This window comes from Petromyzon marinus, chromosome 40, assembly GCF_048934315.1.
Source record: "Petromyzon marinus isolate PM22_M1 ecotype Great Lakes invasive population chromosome 40, UKy_Petmar_22M1.pri1.0, whole genome shotgun sequence".
Taxonomy (NCBI): domain Eukaryota; kingdom Metazoa; phylum Chordata; class Hyperoartia; order Petromyzontiformes; family Petromyzontidae; genus Petromyzon; species Petromyzon marinus.
Genome location: NC_133706.1, coordinates 12,007,057 through 12,022,554, shown reverse-complemented (window position 1 = coordinate 12,022,554; position 15,498 = coordinate 12,007,057). Strand labels below are relative to the sequence as shown.

Sequence of the window (15,498 nt, the reverse complement as noted above, 5' to 3'; positions counted from 1 at the left end):
TGCACAAGTGTAAGAGCAGCATCTTCAATTGTTCAATAACTTAGCGATCCGCTTCATTTAGTCTACGAGCTGGACGAGTATCAAACGTGTTTGATACAAGACAATGCACGCCTCCTTCACATATCTGTCCCTCCACACACACAATAAATATACAGGTGTAATGTTTAAACATCCCATTGGCCACATGGCCTTCCCTCTGTGGGTGTGTCATTTCAGCAGCAAACTGCAAATTGGTTGCGACAGTGTCTTTCTTATAAGAACCTTGCTGGAACCAATGCTGGTGAACTGCAAGATGTTTATAGGAACATCTAGTGTTAAGATACGAGTCCTAGTTCCATGCAAAACTTGACAGACACACAATCATCGTCAGTGTCGTGTTTGTTGCTCAGTTCGGTAAATCGATCTCCTTAATCATCATCGTTATCATCACAATTATTGGTAATCGTCTTTGCCCGCTCTTCAGCACCTGGGGCCGTGACATGGCCCAGCGGTAGAGCGTCCACCGCTTGTTGTAGAGGCTCGTGGTTCAAATCCGGCAGGCCACCCTGGTTATTACTGCGGTGTGTATTGTTAACCGTAAAATTCCACACGTTGTCTGCCTCACTCACAGTGACGGTTAAAGATTCTGTGACGTCATTCCAAGAAGAGCAGGCCATGTAGTGCCAACGCCAGGATCCAAATTTGGAAAAACTACATCGCAAAATTACTCAATTGAGACTTAAAGCTTTCGTGACTGCAGGAATTCATATTTTTGGGTCTTTCGGTAAATCCTCGTAGATAGAAAAAAAGAAAAAACAATATCACGACGATTCAATCGAAACACAAGCAATCATTATCAGGTGAAAAATATAGCGGGAGAGCTGCTGAGGCAGGAACATAGTGAGGCAGCTCTCTCGCTATATTTTTATATCTATGTGGCTTTACCGAAAGACCCAAAGAATATGAATACTCAATTGGGATTACACACACAGAGCAATATCGCCTATCCACTGTGAAACTACTGGAGACTGAAATATAGCAGCGCCTTCTTTCATAATAGCTCTGCGCGATAAGAAGTCTCACCGCTGCTCGAGCACATATACGAGACTGTGGTAATCATAATACGAGCAGACAGACACGGTATTTACAAACCTGTATAGGGAACATCCCCTACGAGAACAAGACACACAGCTGGAAGAGGACGGGGGGAGGCAAGCGGGCAGGAAAGAATGGGCACAACAGAGGAGGGCAGGCAGGCGAGCTGGAATGACAGGCAGAATGGCGGGCGTGCAGGAGAAGGAGGGGCAGGCAGAAAAGGGCAGAAGGGCAGGCAAGAGGCTTACCTGAAGCAGAGCAGAAAAACGTAAGAGAGTGCCAGGTACACGAGGGTCTGGAAGACAGGGCTGTAAGGCAGGGGAGGGGGCGCAGAGAGAGCGGGGGAGAGAGGCGAAGGACGGAAGGGGTGGGGAGGCGAGAGGTAGAGAGGCAAGGAGAGAGCGGGACACACGCACGCACGCACAGCGGGCAGGGAGGCAAACCGGCGAGGAGGCTAGCCGGCGCGCACAACTCATTATCAACGGCACATGCGTCCCAGCTCATCCGGCCAGCCCCCCCTCGCTGCGGGAGGTAATGCTCGTCACAGCGGAGGGGCCAAGTCTCGCGGAGGAGATGAGGCGGTGCAGACAGGACGGGCGAGGTCGCTCCACTGCCTGTAAGTGGCGGAGGTGGCACGTCGCTGTGTGCCAGTGCACCGGTGGTGCCGTTGCCGAGCGGTGGGGCCGCACTACGCTGGGCAGGCGAGGGATTGGGAGAGAGGGAGTAAGGGCGGGCACAGCGACAGGGCTTCACTACCTGAGCTCGTCCGTCTCCGGCACCTTGGTGTAGGGCAGGATGGCGCGCACGCGTCTCCGATCCTCGACCGGCTGCACGCACAAACACACACGGACATAAATGCGCACAGCCCATAGCAATTACACGTACGCACAGGGGAACAAGCTCACGAGAACACGAATATCCACACACAGCGGTGTGTGTGGTAGGGTTGTATGGTAGTGGTGTGTGTGTGGTAGCAGTGTGTGCGTGTGGTAGGGGTGTGTGTGTGGCACGTCTTGTGTGTGGCGCGGTGTGTGCGTGGCACGGCGTGCGTGTATGTCAGTTTGGGGGAGTTGGGGACTGCGGGAGGAACCTCAGGAGGGGGCACGGGGTAGAGGAGCTGCTCCCCCTTGAGCAGGCAGGACACGTGGCTGTAGTAGCCGATGAGGTCGGACAGAGAGGAGAACCTCCGCCCGCCGATGTAGTAGTCACCGCACATTGCAATGATCCTACGTGGAGGTAGCACGGGGACAGATGGGGGGCGCAGACACAACGACCGCACGGTTCACACTGGGCAGCAGTGGGGGTGGCGGCACGATGGTGGCGACGCTCGCGCCCCGCAGTCAGAAGGGCCTGGTGCAACTGCATTTGATTCTTCCCAAAAGGGCCCATGCAAAAACACGCTACACTGCTGTGACCCAGGCTGGGTGGGGCAGGGTGGTGAAATGGCAACACTTGCACCTCGCAGCAAGCAGGCCCTGGGTTCGATTTCCAATTCAGGAGTTTCTATGTTTTCCCACACCCCCCCACCCCCCTCCCGTTCCGCATGGGTTTCCCTCCTAATTTCCATGTGGTTTTGTGGTTAGGACTACTGGCTTACACCGAGGAGGTCATGGCATTTCTCCCGGTGTGGGCACATTCTTTTCGGTGGTCACACGGCCTTGGAGTTGTGCATTGGCCGCTTGTTGCAGTTTTACGGTTCGAATCATAGCGGCCGCCCTGGTCAATACTGCGGCTGTATCGACCGTATAAACACGTGCTGTCTTCTTCAGTGGACATGATAGATCGCATTACGTCCTTCGCAAGAGTAGGCCAACATTAATAAAATTACACCGCAAAGTACTCAATATACAGAGCAATCATCATCCTGCCCCCCCCCCCCACCACTGTGAAAACTTGGCAGGACCCTCCTGAAAGCGAGTCAGGAGAGAGGCTTTCCTGGGTAAACAAACCTAGTAACAATAATTTGGGGGTAATATTTTAATTCGAACCACGACAACAGCGCAGGATGGGCCTACTCGTTTTGAACGACACAATGGGGAACTTTAACGTCTTCTTTGCAGTGGATGGGGGTGGTACTTGCAATGGTTAAGACACCCGAAGTGACCACCAGGGCAGCCTGCCAGCATTCGCATTCTAACCGCGAGCATCCGCAACCGAGCGGCAAATGCGCCCCCCCCCCCGCCCCCCCTTGCTGGGCCGCGTCAGCACGGGCAAACAAAACGGGTCAACGTGACAAAAGTACCACAACCCTGATTACTCTCAAATGACATTTGTCAAAGTGATCATGCCACAAGCGAGTGTGCTTCGTACACTATCACTGAGCGTACGCATTCTAGGTTGAGCTGACCTAAGGGAGGGACTCTATGCCAGCCACGGATACCGAGCACCACTGATAACAAAACAGGCAGGCAGGGAGGCTGGCGTTGTGGATTAGGGGGCAGAGATAACATCACTCAGCTACTGTTTTACAAAGGCAAATATCCCCATTATAGCCTCAACAGACTGTTGGGGCAAGTGCTGTTAGCGAGCACCTATGAAAGCAGGAACGGCACATGAGGGGGTTGGTGACAAATACCACGCCCGGCTACCTTTGTTTCCCCAGTTGCAATGTTTACACAATGCACCAGGTGCTCATTTGAGGGCGAGTCGACTTAGGGGAGACCCAGGAATGATTCAGATAATTGTCACTGATGTTGGCCGTGAGTGGGAATCGAATTCGGGTCACCTGGTTTGTAGCGCAGCATGCTAACCGCTACCCTACCGCTCCCCATACTCACATGCACACAATCTTACACAATCACACACATGTACTTACTCACAAACAATTACAACAACAACCGCCATTCTCCACTAAGTGGCGGTGACGTCACCACGACGCTTGTGCCAGGCCATGTGCACCTTGAGGCCACGTGGAGTGTCGAACGCCCGCTGGCAGGAGGTCACGGGGCAGACCCAGGTGCCACGGATCGACTGACTGAGATGACTGGCTGATGCACCACTTGTGCCCCCTACTGTGCCAACCTGCTGTGCTTTAGCCACCCGGCGCTCCGTTCGTTGTTGTGAGCGTCGCTCCTCCGCCCTCCGTTGTTGTTGGAGGGCGACTGCCTCCAACTACCCAGTAGCGTCCTTCACGAGCCTCCTCCAGAGGCCGATCTTGACACTGCTGGTACCAGTCATCGGCAAGTCCACTCAGCTCCACGTCCTCCTGTACCACGTCACTCCATCTCTTCTCTAGCCCGTGCCGCGCCCGTTTATCCCCCTCGTTCAGGCCGAACAAAAGCTGTTTCGGCATGCGGTGGCTGGGCATGCGGGCTACAAGACCCAGCCAACGCAGCCTTGCCTGCCGGAGGAGCTCACCGATGGGACCGTGCCCAGATCTTTCAAGGATTTGTGAGCTCCTCACACAATCCAGCCTGGTTAAACCCAGGATGGATCGTAGGTAGGCCAACCTAAATGTTTCTAACCGGCGAACATGTTCCATTAGGGAGGTCTCCGTTTCGCAAGCGTAGAGAAGGGAAGGAATGACCGTGGCCGAGAAGACCTGAAGCTTAGTGCGGAGCGACAAACCAGGTAGCTTCCACACAGCATTACGCAACCGATGAAAAGATATTGCCGCTCGACTGATTCGGAGTGAAACCTCTGCTGTTAAACTGGAGCCGGTCATAAGCACACTGCCCAGGTATGGGAAACTCTCCACTCTCTCCACAACTGCCCCATCACCGATTGGGAGTTGTGGGGGTGGAGTGTCCGATGGTACAAAATACCCAGGCAGGTGCTTAGTTTTGGTGGGGCTGATGGTAAGGCACCATCTCTTAGTAGCATGCTCCAGTCTCAACAGCAGCATCTCCAACTCCTCCTCTGAATGAGCAGCTATTACCAAATCATCGGCATACATAACGTGGTTGAACAATAGGGAGCCATCCCTTGACCGCACCCGGGCATCGATCAGCCTCCCATTATATCTGTACCATATGGAGATTCCCCCGGTACAGCTATTGAAGGCTTCACGAACTACGTGGTCAAAATAGATGTTAAATAATGTGGGAGCCAGAGCACATCCCTGTCGCACCCCAAGGTGTACAGGGAATGGCTCTGACTCCCGGCCACGTAGTTTTGCCCGGGCCCGCTCACCAGCATGAAGGTCCTTAATGATCGTGAGCAGAGGGTCAGGTACTCCAAAAGCACGAAGAACAACCCAGAGACCAGGCCTACTGATGGTATCATAGGCCTTGACCAGGTCAATAAAGCAGAGATGTAGGTCTTGCTGGTATTCCCTACACCTCTGCTGTAGCAGACGGACAGAAAATATGGCATCCGTGCAGGACCGCCCTTTCCTGAAACCGCATTGGGGCTCCGCAAGCCTCTCCTCAGCGTGCCTGGCAAGGCGATGTTGAATAATCCTTGCCAGGACCTTTCCCGGCACACTGAGGAGTGAGATGCCCCTATAGTTGTTACAGTCTGTGCGGTCCCCCTTCTTAAAGAGGGGGACCACCAGGGCATCCTTCCAATCCTGCGGAACCTGTCCAGTGGTCCAGACTGTTGTTATGATGTCATATAGGGCAGTCTGTGCACAAACGCCACCCTCCCTCAGCATTTCGCTTGGGAGATCATCTCTGCCCGCTGCCTTTCCTGGTCTCAGACTCCGGATCGCCTTCAGTACTTCCTCAACAGATGGCACCTCAGCCAGCCACTCACAGGGGGTGACTTCTTCCAATATTTGAAGCACCGCAGCCTCAGCAGGGTCATCCCCACTTTGTGCCACGATGTTTTCCTGGCTGAGGGATTTACCCTCCCCAAGGAGCTCACAGAAATGCTCAGCAAATCTGCTAACCTGTTCCTGGGGGTCGGAGATTGGATCACCGTTTTTTCCCCTAATGATAGTAATAGGTGTGGCGCTGCAGTTACTTTTTTGATGGAGTTAAATAGAGATTTGTGATCACGGGCCACTGAGGCAGACTCCATCTCCTCAGCAACCCGCGACCACCACCCATCCTTGCAGCACCTCACGGCTCTCCGAACCTCCGAGCGAAGGCTGCATTAAGCCTCCTCATTCTCTGACGTGGGGTTCTGTAGCCGATGACAGTGGGCCTGTCGCTTTTTTCTCAACCATCCTGAACACCTCCTCTGTCAGCCACGGTCTCTGGGGAAGTCTGGACCGCGCACCCAAAGCAGCCATTGCAGCTGCATGAGTCACAGTCCTAAACCTCGCCCATCTACCCTCAACATCAGGAGGAGTGGGGGAAGATGCCAACTCCAGCCACAAGCGATGATGAAATTCTCGCTTGCAACTTTCATCAGATAACTGAGACCAGGCCACTTTAGGTTGGAATGGGGTCCTGGGTGTACACCCACCGCCGGAGTGGAAGAATGGCAGGCACATCTTACAGATGACTAGTCGATGGTCAGAGGGCAGATCAGCTCCACGGTAGGTCCTGGTGTCAAGGACATGGGCTCGCATCCGCTGGTCCGTCACTATGTAGTCCAGCAGATGTTCTTGCTTGGACGCGGCATGCACCCATGATGTTGTGTGAATGCGCCGATGCCGGAACAGCGTGTTGGTAATTACAAGCCCATGGGCTGCACAAAAATCTAGCAGCCTCCTACCGTTGTTATTGAGCTGATCTGGCCCATGCCCTCCAATCACTCCAGACCAGGTGCCAGCATCATGACCAACTCGGGCATTGAAGTCACCCAACAAGATGACTCTATCCCGAGGGGCCACTTTAGCCAGCACCTGTGACAGGAGGTCATAGAAGGCATCTGACTCATCCGCTTTGCCTGCATCCCTCCAAGGATGTTCGCCTTTGGTGGGGGCATAAGTAACCACGACCACCACTCCTCGCCTCCGGTTGATGGTAAGGCGAGCCCAAAGTAGCCTGGGGCTTACAGCTTCCCACACCTCACCGCCACGCTCCCACGCCCCCTTCATTCTTTTGTTCAAAAGAAAAGCCACACCCTGTTGTTTGGCAGTCTGCTGCCCCGAGTAGAGGACTGTCCACCCCTCATGGTGGCAGGAGCCAGAACCGGTCCACCGGACCTCCTGAATGTCACAGAGATCCAGGCGGTACCGGTCCAGCTCCCGACAGGAGTGGCAGCCTCTCCTCCGCAGTGAGCGTTCAAACATTCCACGTGGCCATCCGTAGTGGCTTTTCGTTGTTTCTGGAGGAGCCCCGAGGGTAGAGATTCAATCTCCTGGCTCCGCCAATTGGGGTTTGGCCAGGAGACGTCATAGACGCCTGTCCCCCTGGGGCCTCCGGCACAAGCTTATTAGTTAAATTTTGTATTTGTAGTTTAGTGGTAATTAATTGAAGGTGGAGGGGTTACCAGCCCCTCGTACCCGTCCAGAGCCCCCGTTTAGCCACTGTGGTGGACACAGATGCCATGAGGGGAGGAGCCAATAGGGATTGGACCTCCCCCCACAGCACTGTCCACGACAGAGTTGCTCGTCCGGCACCGTGCTCACACTCGCACACACACACACACACGTGCTCACATGCACACAATCACACACTCGTGCTGACACGCACACAATCACACAAACGTGCTCACGCTCACATACACACCTGAAGTGGTTGACTCCGGTCTTGCCGAGGAAGGAGAGCACAAAGGATCCAGGCTGGCGGTCGCTCTCGCGCACGAGGTAACTGCCTGGGCGACTCGCCTGCTGCAGCCGCTCCTCGGCGATGGAGCGGTCCAGCTTGCCATGATACCACCTGCACACACGGCACAACCACCACCATGAACGTCACCGCAAACAACAACAGGGGCTTTCCCCTACAGCGATCACTGGCAGCACCATCATCATCATGTTGCAATGACACCCATCAACGTTGTTACCGCCGCTGAACTGTCGCCACCAGCATCACTAATGACCATCATCCTTGCATCATCAACGCTGTCATAAATGTCAACAACCTTGTCAGCAGCACCATCAAGACCATAACATGGCATTACCATCATCATATTACCACCACCATCATCATCATTATCAATATATCGCAATTAAACCAATGCCAGACATGTGAAAATGTATTTGTCTTGATAACACAATTGATTCTATTTGTGTCCACATTAAATAAATATTGGTCGCGAAGTTCAAGACGACAGAGCAAAAAAATAGACATGCAATATTCAAATCAGCAAGAACTTTATTTTGCTTACGGACAGCAAGGTGGTGCAGTGGAGACACTCGTGCCCGACAGTAGAAGAGGCATGAATTTCATTCCCGACCTCGGGCGTATCTTTGTTATATTTTCTCCCTTTGTTCTGCATGGGTTTCCTCCAGGCTATCCAGTTTTCTCCCATAGCTAAAGACACACACCCGCAATGTACAGTGAGGGAAAAAAGTATTTGATCCCCTGTTGATTTTGTACGTTTGCCCACTGACAAAGAAATTATCAGTCTATAATTTTAATGGTAGGTTTATTTGAACAGTGAGAGACAGAATAACAACAAAAAAATCCAGAAAAACGCATGTCAAAAATGTTATAAATTGATTTGCATTTTAATGAGGGAAATAAGTATTTGACCCCCTCTCAATCAGAAAGATTTCTGGCTCCCAGGTGTCTTTTATACAGGTAACGAGCTGAGATTAGGAGCACACTCTTAAAGGGAGTGATCCTAATCTCAGCTTGTTACCTGTATAAAAGACACCTGTCCACAGAAGCAATCAATCAGATTCCAAACTCTCCAACATGGCCAAGACCAAAGAGCTCTCCAAGGATGTCAGGGACAAGATTGTAGACCTACACAAGGCTGGAATGGGGTACAAGAAAATTGCCAAGCAGCTTGGTGAGAAGGTGACAACAGTTGGTGCGATTATTTGCAAATGGAAGAAAAACAAAAGATCTGTCAATCTCCCTCGGCCTGGGGCTCCATGCAAGATCTCACTTCGTGGAGTTGCAATGATCATGAGAACGGTGAGGAATCAGCCCAGAACTACACGGGAGGATCTTGTCAATGATCTCAAGGCAGCTGGGACCATAGTCACCAAGAAAACAATTGGTAACACACTACGCCGTGAAGGACTGAAATCCTGCAACGCCCGCAAGGTCTTCCTGCTCAAGAAAGCACGTATACATGCCCGTCTGAAGTTAGCCAATGAACATCTGAGTGATTCAGAGGACAACTGGGTGAAAGTGTTGTGGTCAGATGAGACCAAAATGGAGCTCTTTGGCATCAACTCAACTCGCCATGTTTGGAGGAGGAGGAATGCTGCCTATGACCCCAAGAACACCATCCCCACCGTCAAACATGGAGGTGGAAACATTATGCTTTGGGGGTGTTTTTCTGCTAAGGGGGCAGGACAACTTCACCGCATCAAAGGGACGATGGACGGGGCCATGTACCGTCAAATCTTGGGTGAGAACCTCCTTCCCTCAGCCAGGGCATTGAAAATGGGTCGTGGATGGGTATTCCAGCATGACAATGACCCAAAACACACGGCCAAGGCAACAAAGGAGTGGCTCAAGAAGAAGCACATTAAGATCCTGGAGAAGCCTAGCCAGTCTCCAGACCTTAATCCCAGAGAAAATATGTGGAGGAAGCTGAAGGTTCGAGTTGCCAAACGTCAGCCTCGAAACCTTAATGACTTGGAGAAGATCTGCAAAGAGGAATGGGACAAAATCCCTCCTGAGATGTGTGCAAACCTGGTGGCCAACTACAAGAAACGTCTGACCTCTGTGATTGCCAACAAGGGTTTTGCCACCAAGTACTAAGTCATGTTTTGCAGAGAGGTCAAATACTTATTTCCCTCATTAAAATGCAAATCAATTTATAACATTTTTGACATGCGTTTTTCTGGATTTTGTTGTTGTTATTCTGTCTCTCACTGTTCAAATAAACCTACCATTAAAATTGTAGACTAATCATTTCTTTGTCAGTGGGCAAACGTACAAAATCAGCAGGGGATCAAATACTTGTTTCCCTCACTGTAACTGGTACTTGACCAAAAATCCCAATGCTGAAAAATTACCTGAAAATTACTTAACTGTGATCGCACAGAAGCAGCAGCGACATCGCGCCCCTACTGCGAAAACTTGACAGGACTCTGCTGAAGAAGGGTCTTGAGACTTAGGGAGGCTTTTTTGGGTAAACAGGCAAAATAATAAAATAAAAATGAGGGCGCTGTGTGCAGGAAGGCCTTCCGCAGGCCAAAATACGTCTTCAGGAGGGTCCTACACAAGGAAATTCGGGGACTTCCTTATTGAGGGTTTTGTGTGTGGGAGGAAACGGAGTACCCTGAGAAAACCCACACACACGATAACACTCAAGTCTGCAAGGAAAGGTCAGCAACCTACTTTCTCTACTACCACCTCCGTTCCACCATGCATCACATGAAAATGAGTGGGATCCGCCAAGCCTACTGACAAAGTACCGGATGGACAGGCTCATACCACTGGCAAACCTCTCATTCATAAAAGCTCGTGAATTATTCAACGTGTTAATGAATGAATGGGCTGAGTAACATGAGGCAGAATCACTGACTGCACCTCACTTAAATTCATTCATTATATCCTATAAACTAAATTCATCCATGATATCCTATGAACTAACCATCAGATGAAAAGGGACTGTCGTAATTTCAGCACAGCAGCAGTGTACTCTGTCTGGAGTTTTGCTTGAGGCCAGAACAGCATAGCCCAGCAGCCCGGCTGCCCACTCGCCCGCTCCCAGGTTTTCCTTGGCCGCGGTTAACGCGGTGGCCGGAAGGCGACCGCATCCTGTGTACGGTCACCGCTTCCCCGTGGCAGCTCACGCTACGGCCGAGGCGAATGTTCACACACGACTCCGCCGACACTCCCGCTGCCGCCGCGCTTCTCAGGACCCATCGTACAGTACTGGCCCCCGTGTGCGGGAAATCAGCAGCGCGGTGCCAAGACTGGTTACCTCCGTCGTGGAAATGTGGAATTTCCATCACAGGCTCAGGGCTGCCAATGTCTAGAGTACAACTAATCGATCAATACAAGAGTCTCCTACGCTTATCCAGGCGTCACTCAGGCCTCTCCTATTTGTGCGCTCATCAAGAATGGCCATTGTCCAAACTGTTGCTTTTTTAGTTTTTTTCTTTTAAGGCCACAAAGTGACATTGGCAAATGTTTTTTGGTGCCATTTGTGCTTGTTTACCACTGCCAACACAGCAGTATCACCAAATAATCAATCAATTCATTTCTAGACAGTGTTATTCAAAAATGTATCAAAGGGCATGTACACATAAAATAAACAGAGCAGCCCCATGCGTAATCATGACGAGAGATGTTTTGAATTAGCTTTCTGATGGTGTGTGTGTGTCTTTGCATGAGTGGGGAGCGACAGAGCAGCAGATGGCGCCCTGTGCTACGAACCCGGCATCCTGAGTTTTTTTCGCGCTCACAGCCCACACCAGTGACAATTATCCTGAGCCTCCTCTTGGTGGACTCACCCGCTTGTGTGCCATGCCAGCCTTCATAGGTGCTCGCTAATAATAATTATTTACACTTGGAAAGAAAATTTAATTCGTAGATCCCAATGCATAACCGTGTATGGAAAGCAGGAAATAAACAGAAGCAGGGTAAACGGCCAGAGCTAGAGAGTAAAGGACAAATTAAAAAGGTGACTTTTCAAATAAGACTTACACATCTAACGACTCTAATTGTCTTACTAGCAAAAGGCGAAGCGCGTTCCATAGTCTGGAAGCTGCACAGTGCCAAGAGCCCGATCACCCAAGCAACAGAGCCTTGGGTTCCGAGGCCTTAGCAGAAGGCAAGATCTCAGGGACCTCGTTGGCGAGTCAACACGGAATCAGTTCATGCAGATATTGCAGAGCTAACCCGCTGAGCACAATGTAGGTCAGCAGCAGCAGTATCAAATAGTCCACTCGGTACTTGACTGGAAGCCAATGCAGAGACACAAGTGAGCAGGTGTGTGATGTGCTGCTCGCGAAACGGTGTGCGCATAGGGACTCTGGCAGCTGTGTTCTGAACGAGCTGGAGTCGAACCCAGCGCCTCACTCGGAATCCAGAACAGTCGTAATGCGTATCAGTAATCAAGTCGGGCGAACACAAAAGCATGGACTGGTCTCTCTCAGTCATCAAGTTATAGGAATCGACACAGCAGGGCCATGAGTGGAATAGCAAAGTTCTAGCCAGCCTAGATACACGTGCATTAATGGACAGGGACTGGGCATAGTGAACACCAACAAATCTGATCTCCTGCGATGGGCAGACATCGTGACAATCCATTGACAAACCTGGCGAACCAATTGTAGTGAGCTGTAGAGGGAGGGGGAGCCGATGAATATGGCCTCAGTTTTGTCGGCATTTAGTAAAAGAACATTTTTCCTGCAGCAAAGTCAAGAGCCTAACCGAATGCAAATTTGCATGTCATCAGCACAACAGTGATAAGATAAGTGGAAATGTTGTAACAAAGTGCCCAAAGGTGCCATGTCAGCACTGAACAGGGAATGATGAGGTACATATCCTTGCTGGGTACCGAAATGAATCGGTCTGATGGGAGATTTTAATCCACGGAGTTTGCTTGGACAGTTTGTATGTGTGTGATGGGAGGATTGGAAGATGGTGTGAATACGGGTGTGTATCTCTTGCCGGGGAAGGAACTGGATAGGATTATTCAACATTTCCTTGCTAGGCATGCTGAGGAGAGGCTTGCAGAGCCCCAATGTGGTATTCAACCAAGGCAGTCCTGCACAGGGACCATTTTTTCTGTTTATCTGCTCCAGCAGAGGCGAAGGGAATTCCAACATGACCTACATCTCTGCTTTATTTACCTGATCAAGGCCTAGGGTACCATCAAAAGGCCAGGGCTCTGGGTTATTCTTTGTGCATTCAGAATCCCTAACCCTTTGCTCAACATAATTAAGGGCCTTCATGATGGTGGACAGGCCTAGATAAAGCTGCATGACCGAGAGTCAGAATAATTTTATGTTCACCTTGGAGTGTGACAGGGATATCCTCTGGCCCCGACACAATTTAACATCTTCTTTGACTATGAAGTTCGATAAGCTTTCCATGGCTTTACTGGTGGAATTTCCATCTGATACAGTTACAATGGAAGGCTGATCGATTCCCAGATATGTATGTTGAGCTTTTTTCACACCATACACAGCCAACCATGATAAAAGGGGGTGCTGTCAAGGGATAGCTCCCAACTGGTCAAACATGTTACGTGTGCACAAGATATAGTAAATGCTACTCACTCTGAGGAGTTGCTGCCCGAATCAAGTCGGGCGGCATTATCTTTTCACAGCTGCGTAACGCTGCATGAAAGCGGCCCGGTCTGTCACTCCACACGAAGCTTTGCGTGTTCTCGGCCACAGTCATGCCCTCCATTCTCTATGCTTGCAAAACGTGTGGCCCTTTAAAAGGAACATCTGCTCCGGTTTGAAACATTCAGGCTGGCCTGCCTACAATCCATTCTGGGTTTAACCAGACTAGATTGTGTGAGGAGCTCACAAACCCTTGAAAGGTCTGGCCACAATTCCATGGGTGAGCTCCTCCCGCAGACTAGGCTGCGTTGGCAGGGTCATGTAGCCCGCATGCCCAGCTATCGCATGCCAAAGCAGTTTCTGTTTGATCGGATAGAGGGGCTAAACCGGTGCGGCACAGGCTAGAAAATAGATGGGCTTATACGGTACAAAAGAATGTAGAGCCAAGCAGACTTGCCGATGACTGGTACCAGCAGCGTCAAGTTTGGCCTCTGTCGAGGAGTCGAGTGAAAGAAACTTCTGGGCAGTTGGAGGCAGTCACCATCCAGGAACGGAGGGCGATGGAGTAAAGCTCAGAACAACCAGCGGAGCGCCAGGTGTGCTAACATGCAGCAAGTTGGCACAATAGGGACTATAGGCGGCGCATCTGCCAGTCATCTCAGAAAACCCACCCAAGAACTGCACCCAGACACGTGGGTGTTTGAAGGCTCCATCAGAAACGAAGCTGCACAGCCTGTTAAAATTACCCACGTAATCGCCTCCCACCACAATGCATCCATGCTCTTGCTCCCATTGCATGCATCCATCTCCACGCACCCCCCCCAAATCCACAGCTCCCGGTGCCTCCCACCCCCTCAGATCACTAAGATCAGATTACACCCAGAGTTCACAGATGAACATGGCATTGGCCATACCACAGCCTGTGAGATGGCTAGGAACGTGGGGTTCATGAACCCGTCTGTGCAGACCTCCACATACTAGTTCCACAAATGTGCATGGTTTCTCCGGATACTCTGGTTTGCTCGCACACGACATAAAAAACATTATTCATTTACATACATACAGTATATATCTTAACCCTAACATGCGTGTCGAGAATTTTAATTCGGTGATTATTTTCCAACCTCAGACTCCGTCTGGATGATAATACGAATTCTCTGCTGCGTTTCACTGCTCACCATCATATGGCTCATCAGTGAACACAGTAGAATTTTTTTAAAAAGATAGCAATCATAGTAGCTTACATTCACCCAGCAAAGGCTCTTGGAGTCTCAAGACTCTTTTACAGGAAAGACTTGAATTTTGCATGTTCGACTCATACCTGCTAAAGATGTGTCATACCGTATAAACGTTTAATAATCGTTTTGTTCTTTGTTGTTAACATTTACTTCTTAATCGAGTGGCAAACTTCTCCTTCGAAATGGAATTTTCTGGGTCCGGTTTTGTTTACACGTCGCATTTTATTTCCCGTTTCACTGTACACTTGCTCCCAACAAGAGCTCTGCATTCAAAGACTCTTTGAGCCCCAACAGGCAAACTCCAACCTGAGCGCAATGCGTTCGTCAACAATACTGCGCCCTTGAAATGGGAACAATTATTTTTGTAACTGGCGACGTTTCAGGCAACAGGCCTCATGAAGCATAGTGCATGATAAATATGTTGAGTTTATTTTATTTGTACTTGTGCACCGCTGCAACCCTAACCTAGAATAAAAGCCATCTACCCAGCAATCTACCTCTGATTATGAATCACTTGGTCTGTCTCCTTTATTCAACCAGGAGATCAAATAAACCCATCGAGACTCATGAAACAACGTTGCCTCTTTTTGCAAGGGCGACCTGGGTTTAATTGTGAACTCAACTCCAAAACAGTCACCCCGTTGTATTCATCGCCATTGAGCAGCTCGGAACTATCTGAGCGTCCGAGGGAGCGCCACGCCACTCCACCGTACGGCCCACGCACGCGGGCCGTCGTCGAGGTCCCTCGCTCCCCCCACAGACGCACGCGGCAGGCGACCCAATTCCTACCTGCAGCAGTGATGTACTCTGAATGGCGGCATGAGATAGTTCAGCGTCAGGTCCGACATGCTCAATGTGCGAGTGCGGCAGTGGCATGGCTCGCAAGGGCACCGGCGCGGAACCCCCAACGGTGACTCGTCGGCTCGGTCAAACGCTCCCTTGCTTGCTCGCTCGCACGCGGGAGCATGGGGCCCAACCTCACGT

At 50.8% G+C, this 15,498-nt stretch overlaps 1 protein-coding gene across 4 annotated transcripts in view; it reads right to left on the bottom strand.

The window, feature by feature from the left end:
* The window catches only part of RASA1 (RAS p21 protein activator 1), a 51,191-nt gene that overhangs the window by 25,487 nt on the left and 10,206 nt on the right, over positions 1-15,498 (bottom strand). For 2 of the 4 annotated variants that reach the window (XM_076073147.1, XM_032968907.2), the window contains exons 2-5: positions 7,638-7,787; positions 2,165-2,300; positions 1,831-1,901; positions 1,323-1,382 (exon numbers count right to left, since the gene is read on the bottom strand). In XM_076073147.1, the coding sequence (XP_075929262.1) occupies positions 1,323-1,382; positions 1,831-1,901; positions 2,165-2,300; positions 7,638-7,787 (417 nt within the window). The remainder of the gene's footprint in view (positions 1-1,322; positions 1,383-1,830; positions 1,902-2,164; positions 2,301-7,637; positions 7,788-15,498) is intronic. The other 2 variants (XM_076073148.1, XM_032968908.2) reach the window with 1 other exon arrangement.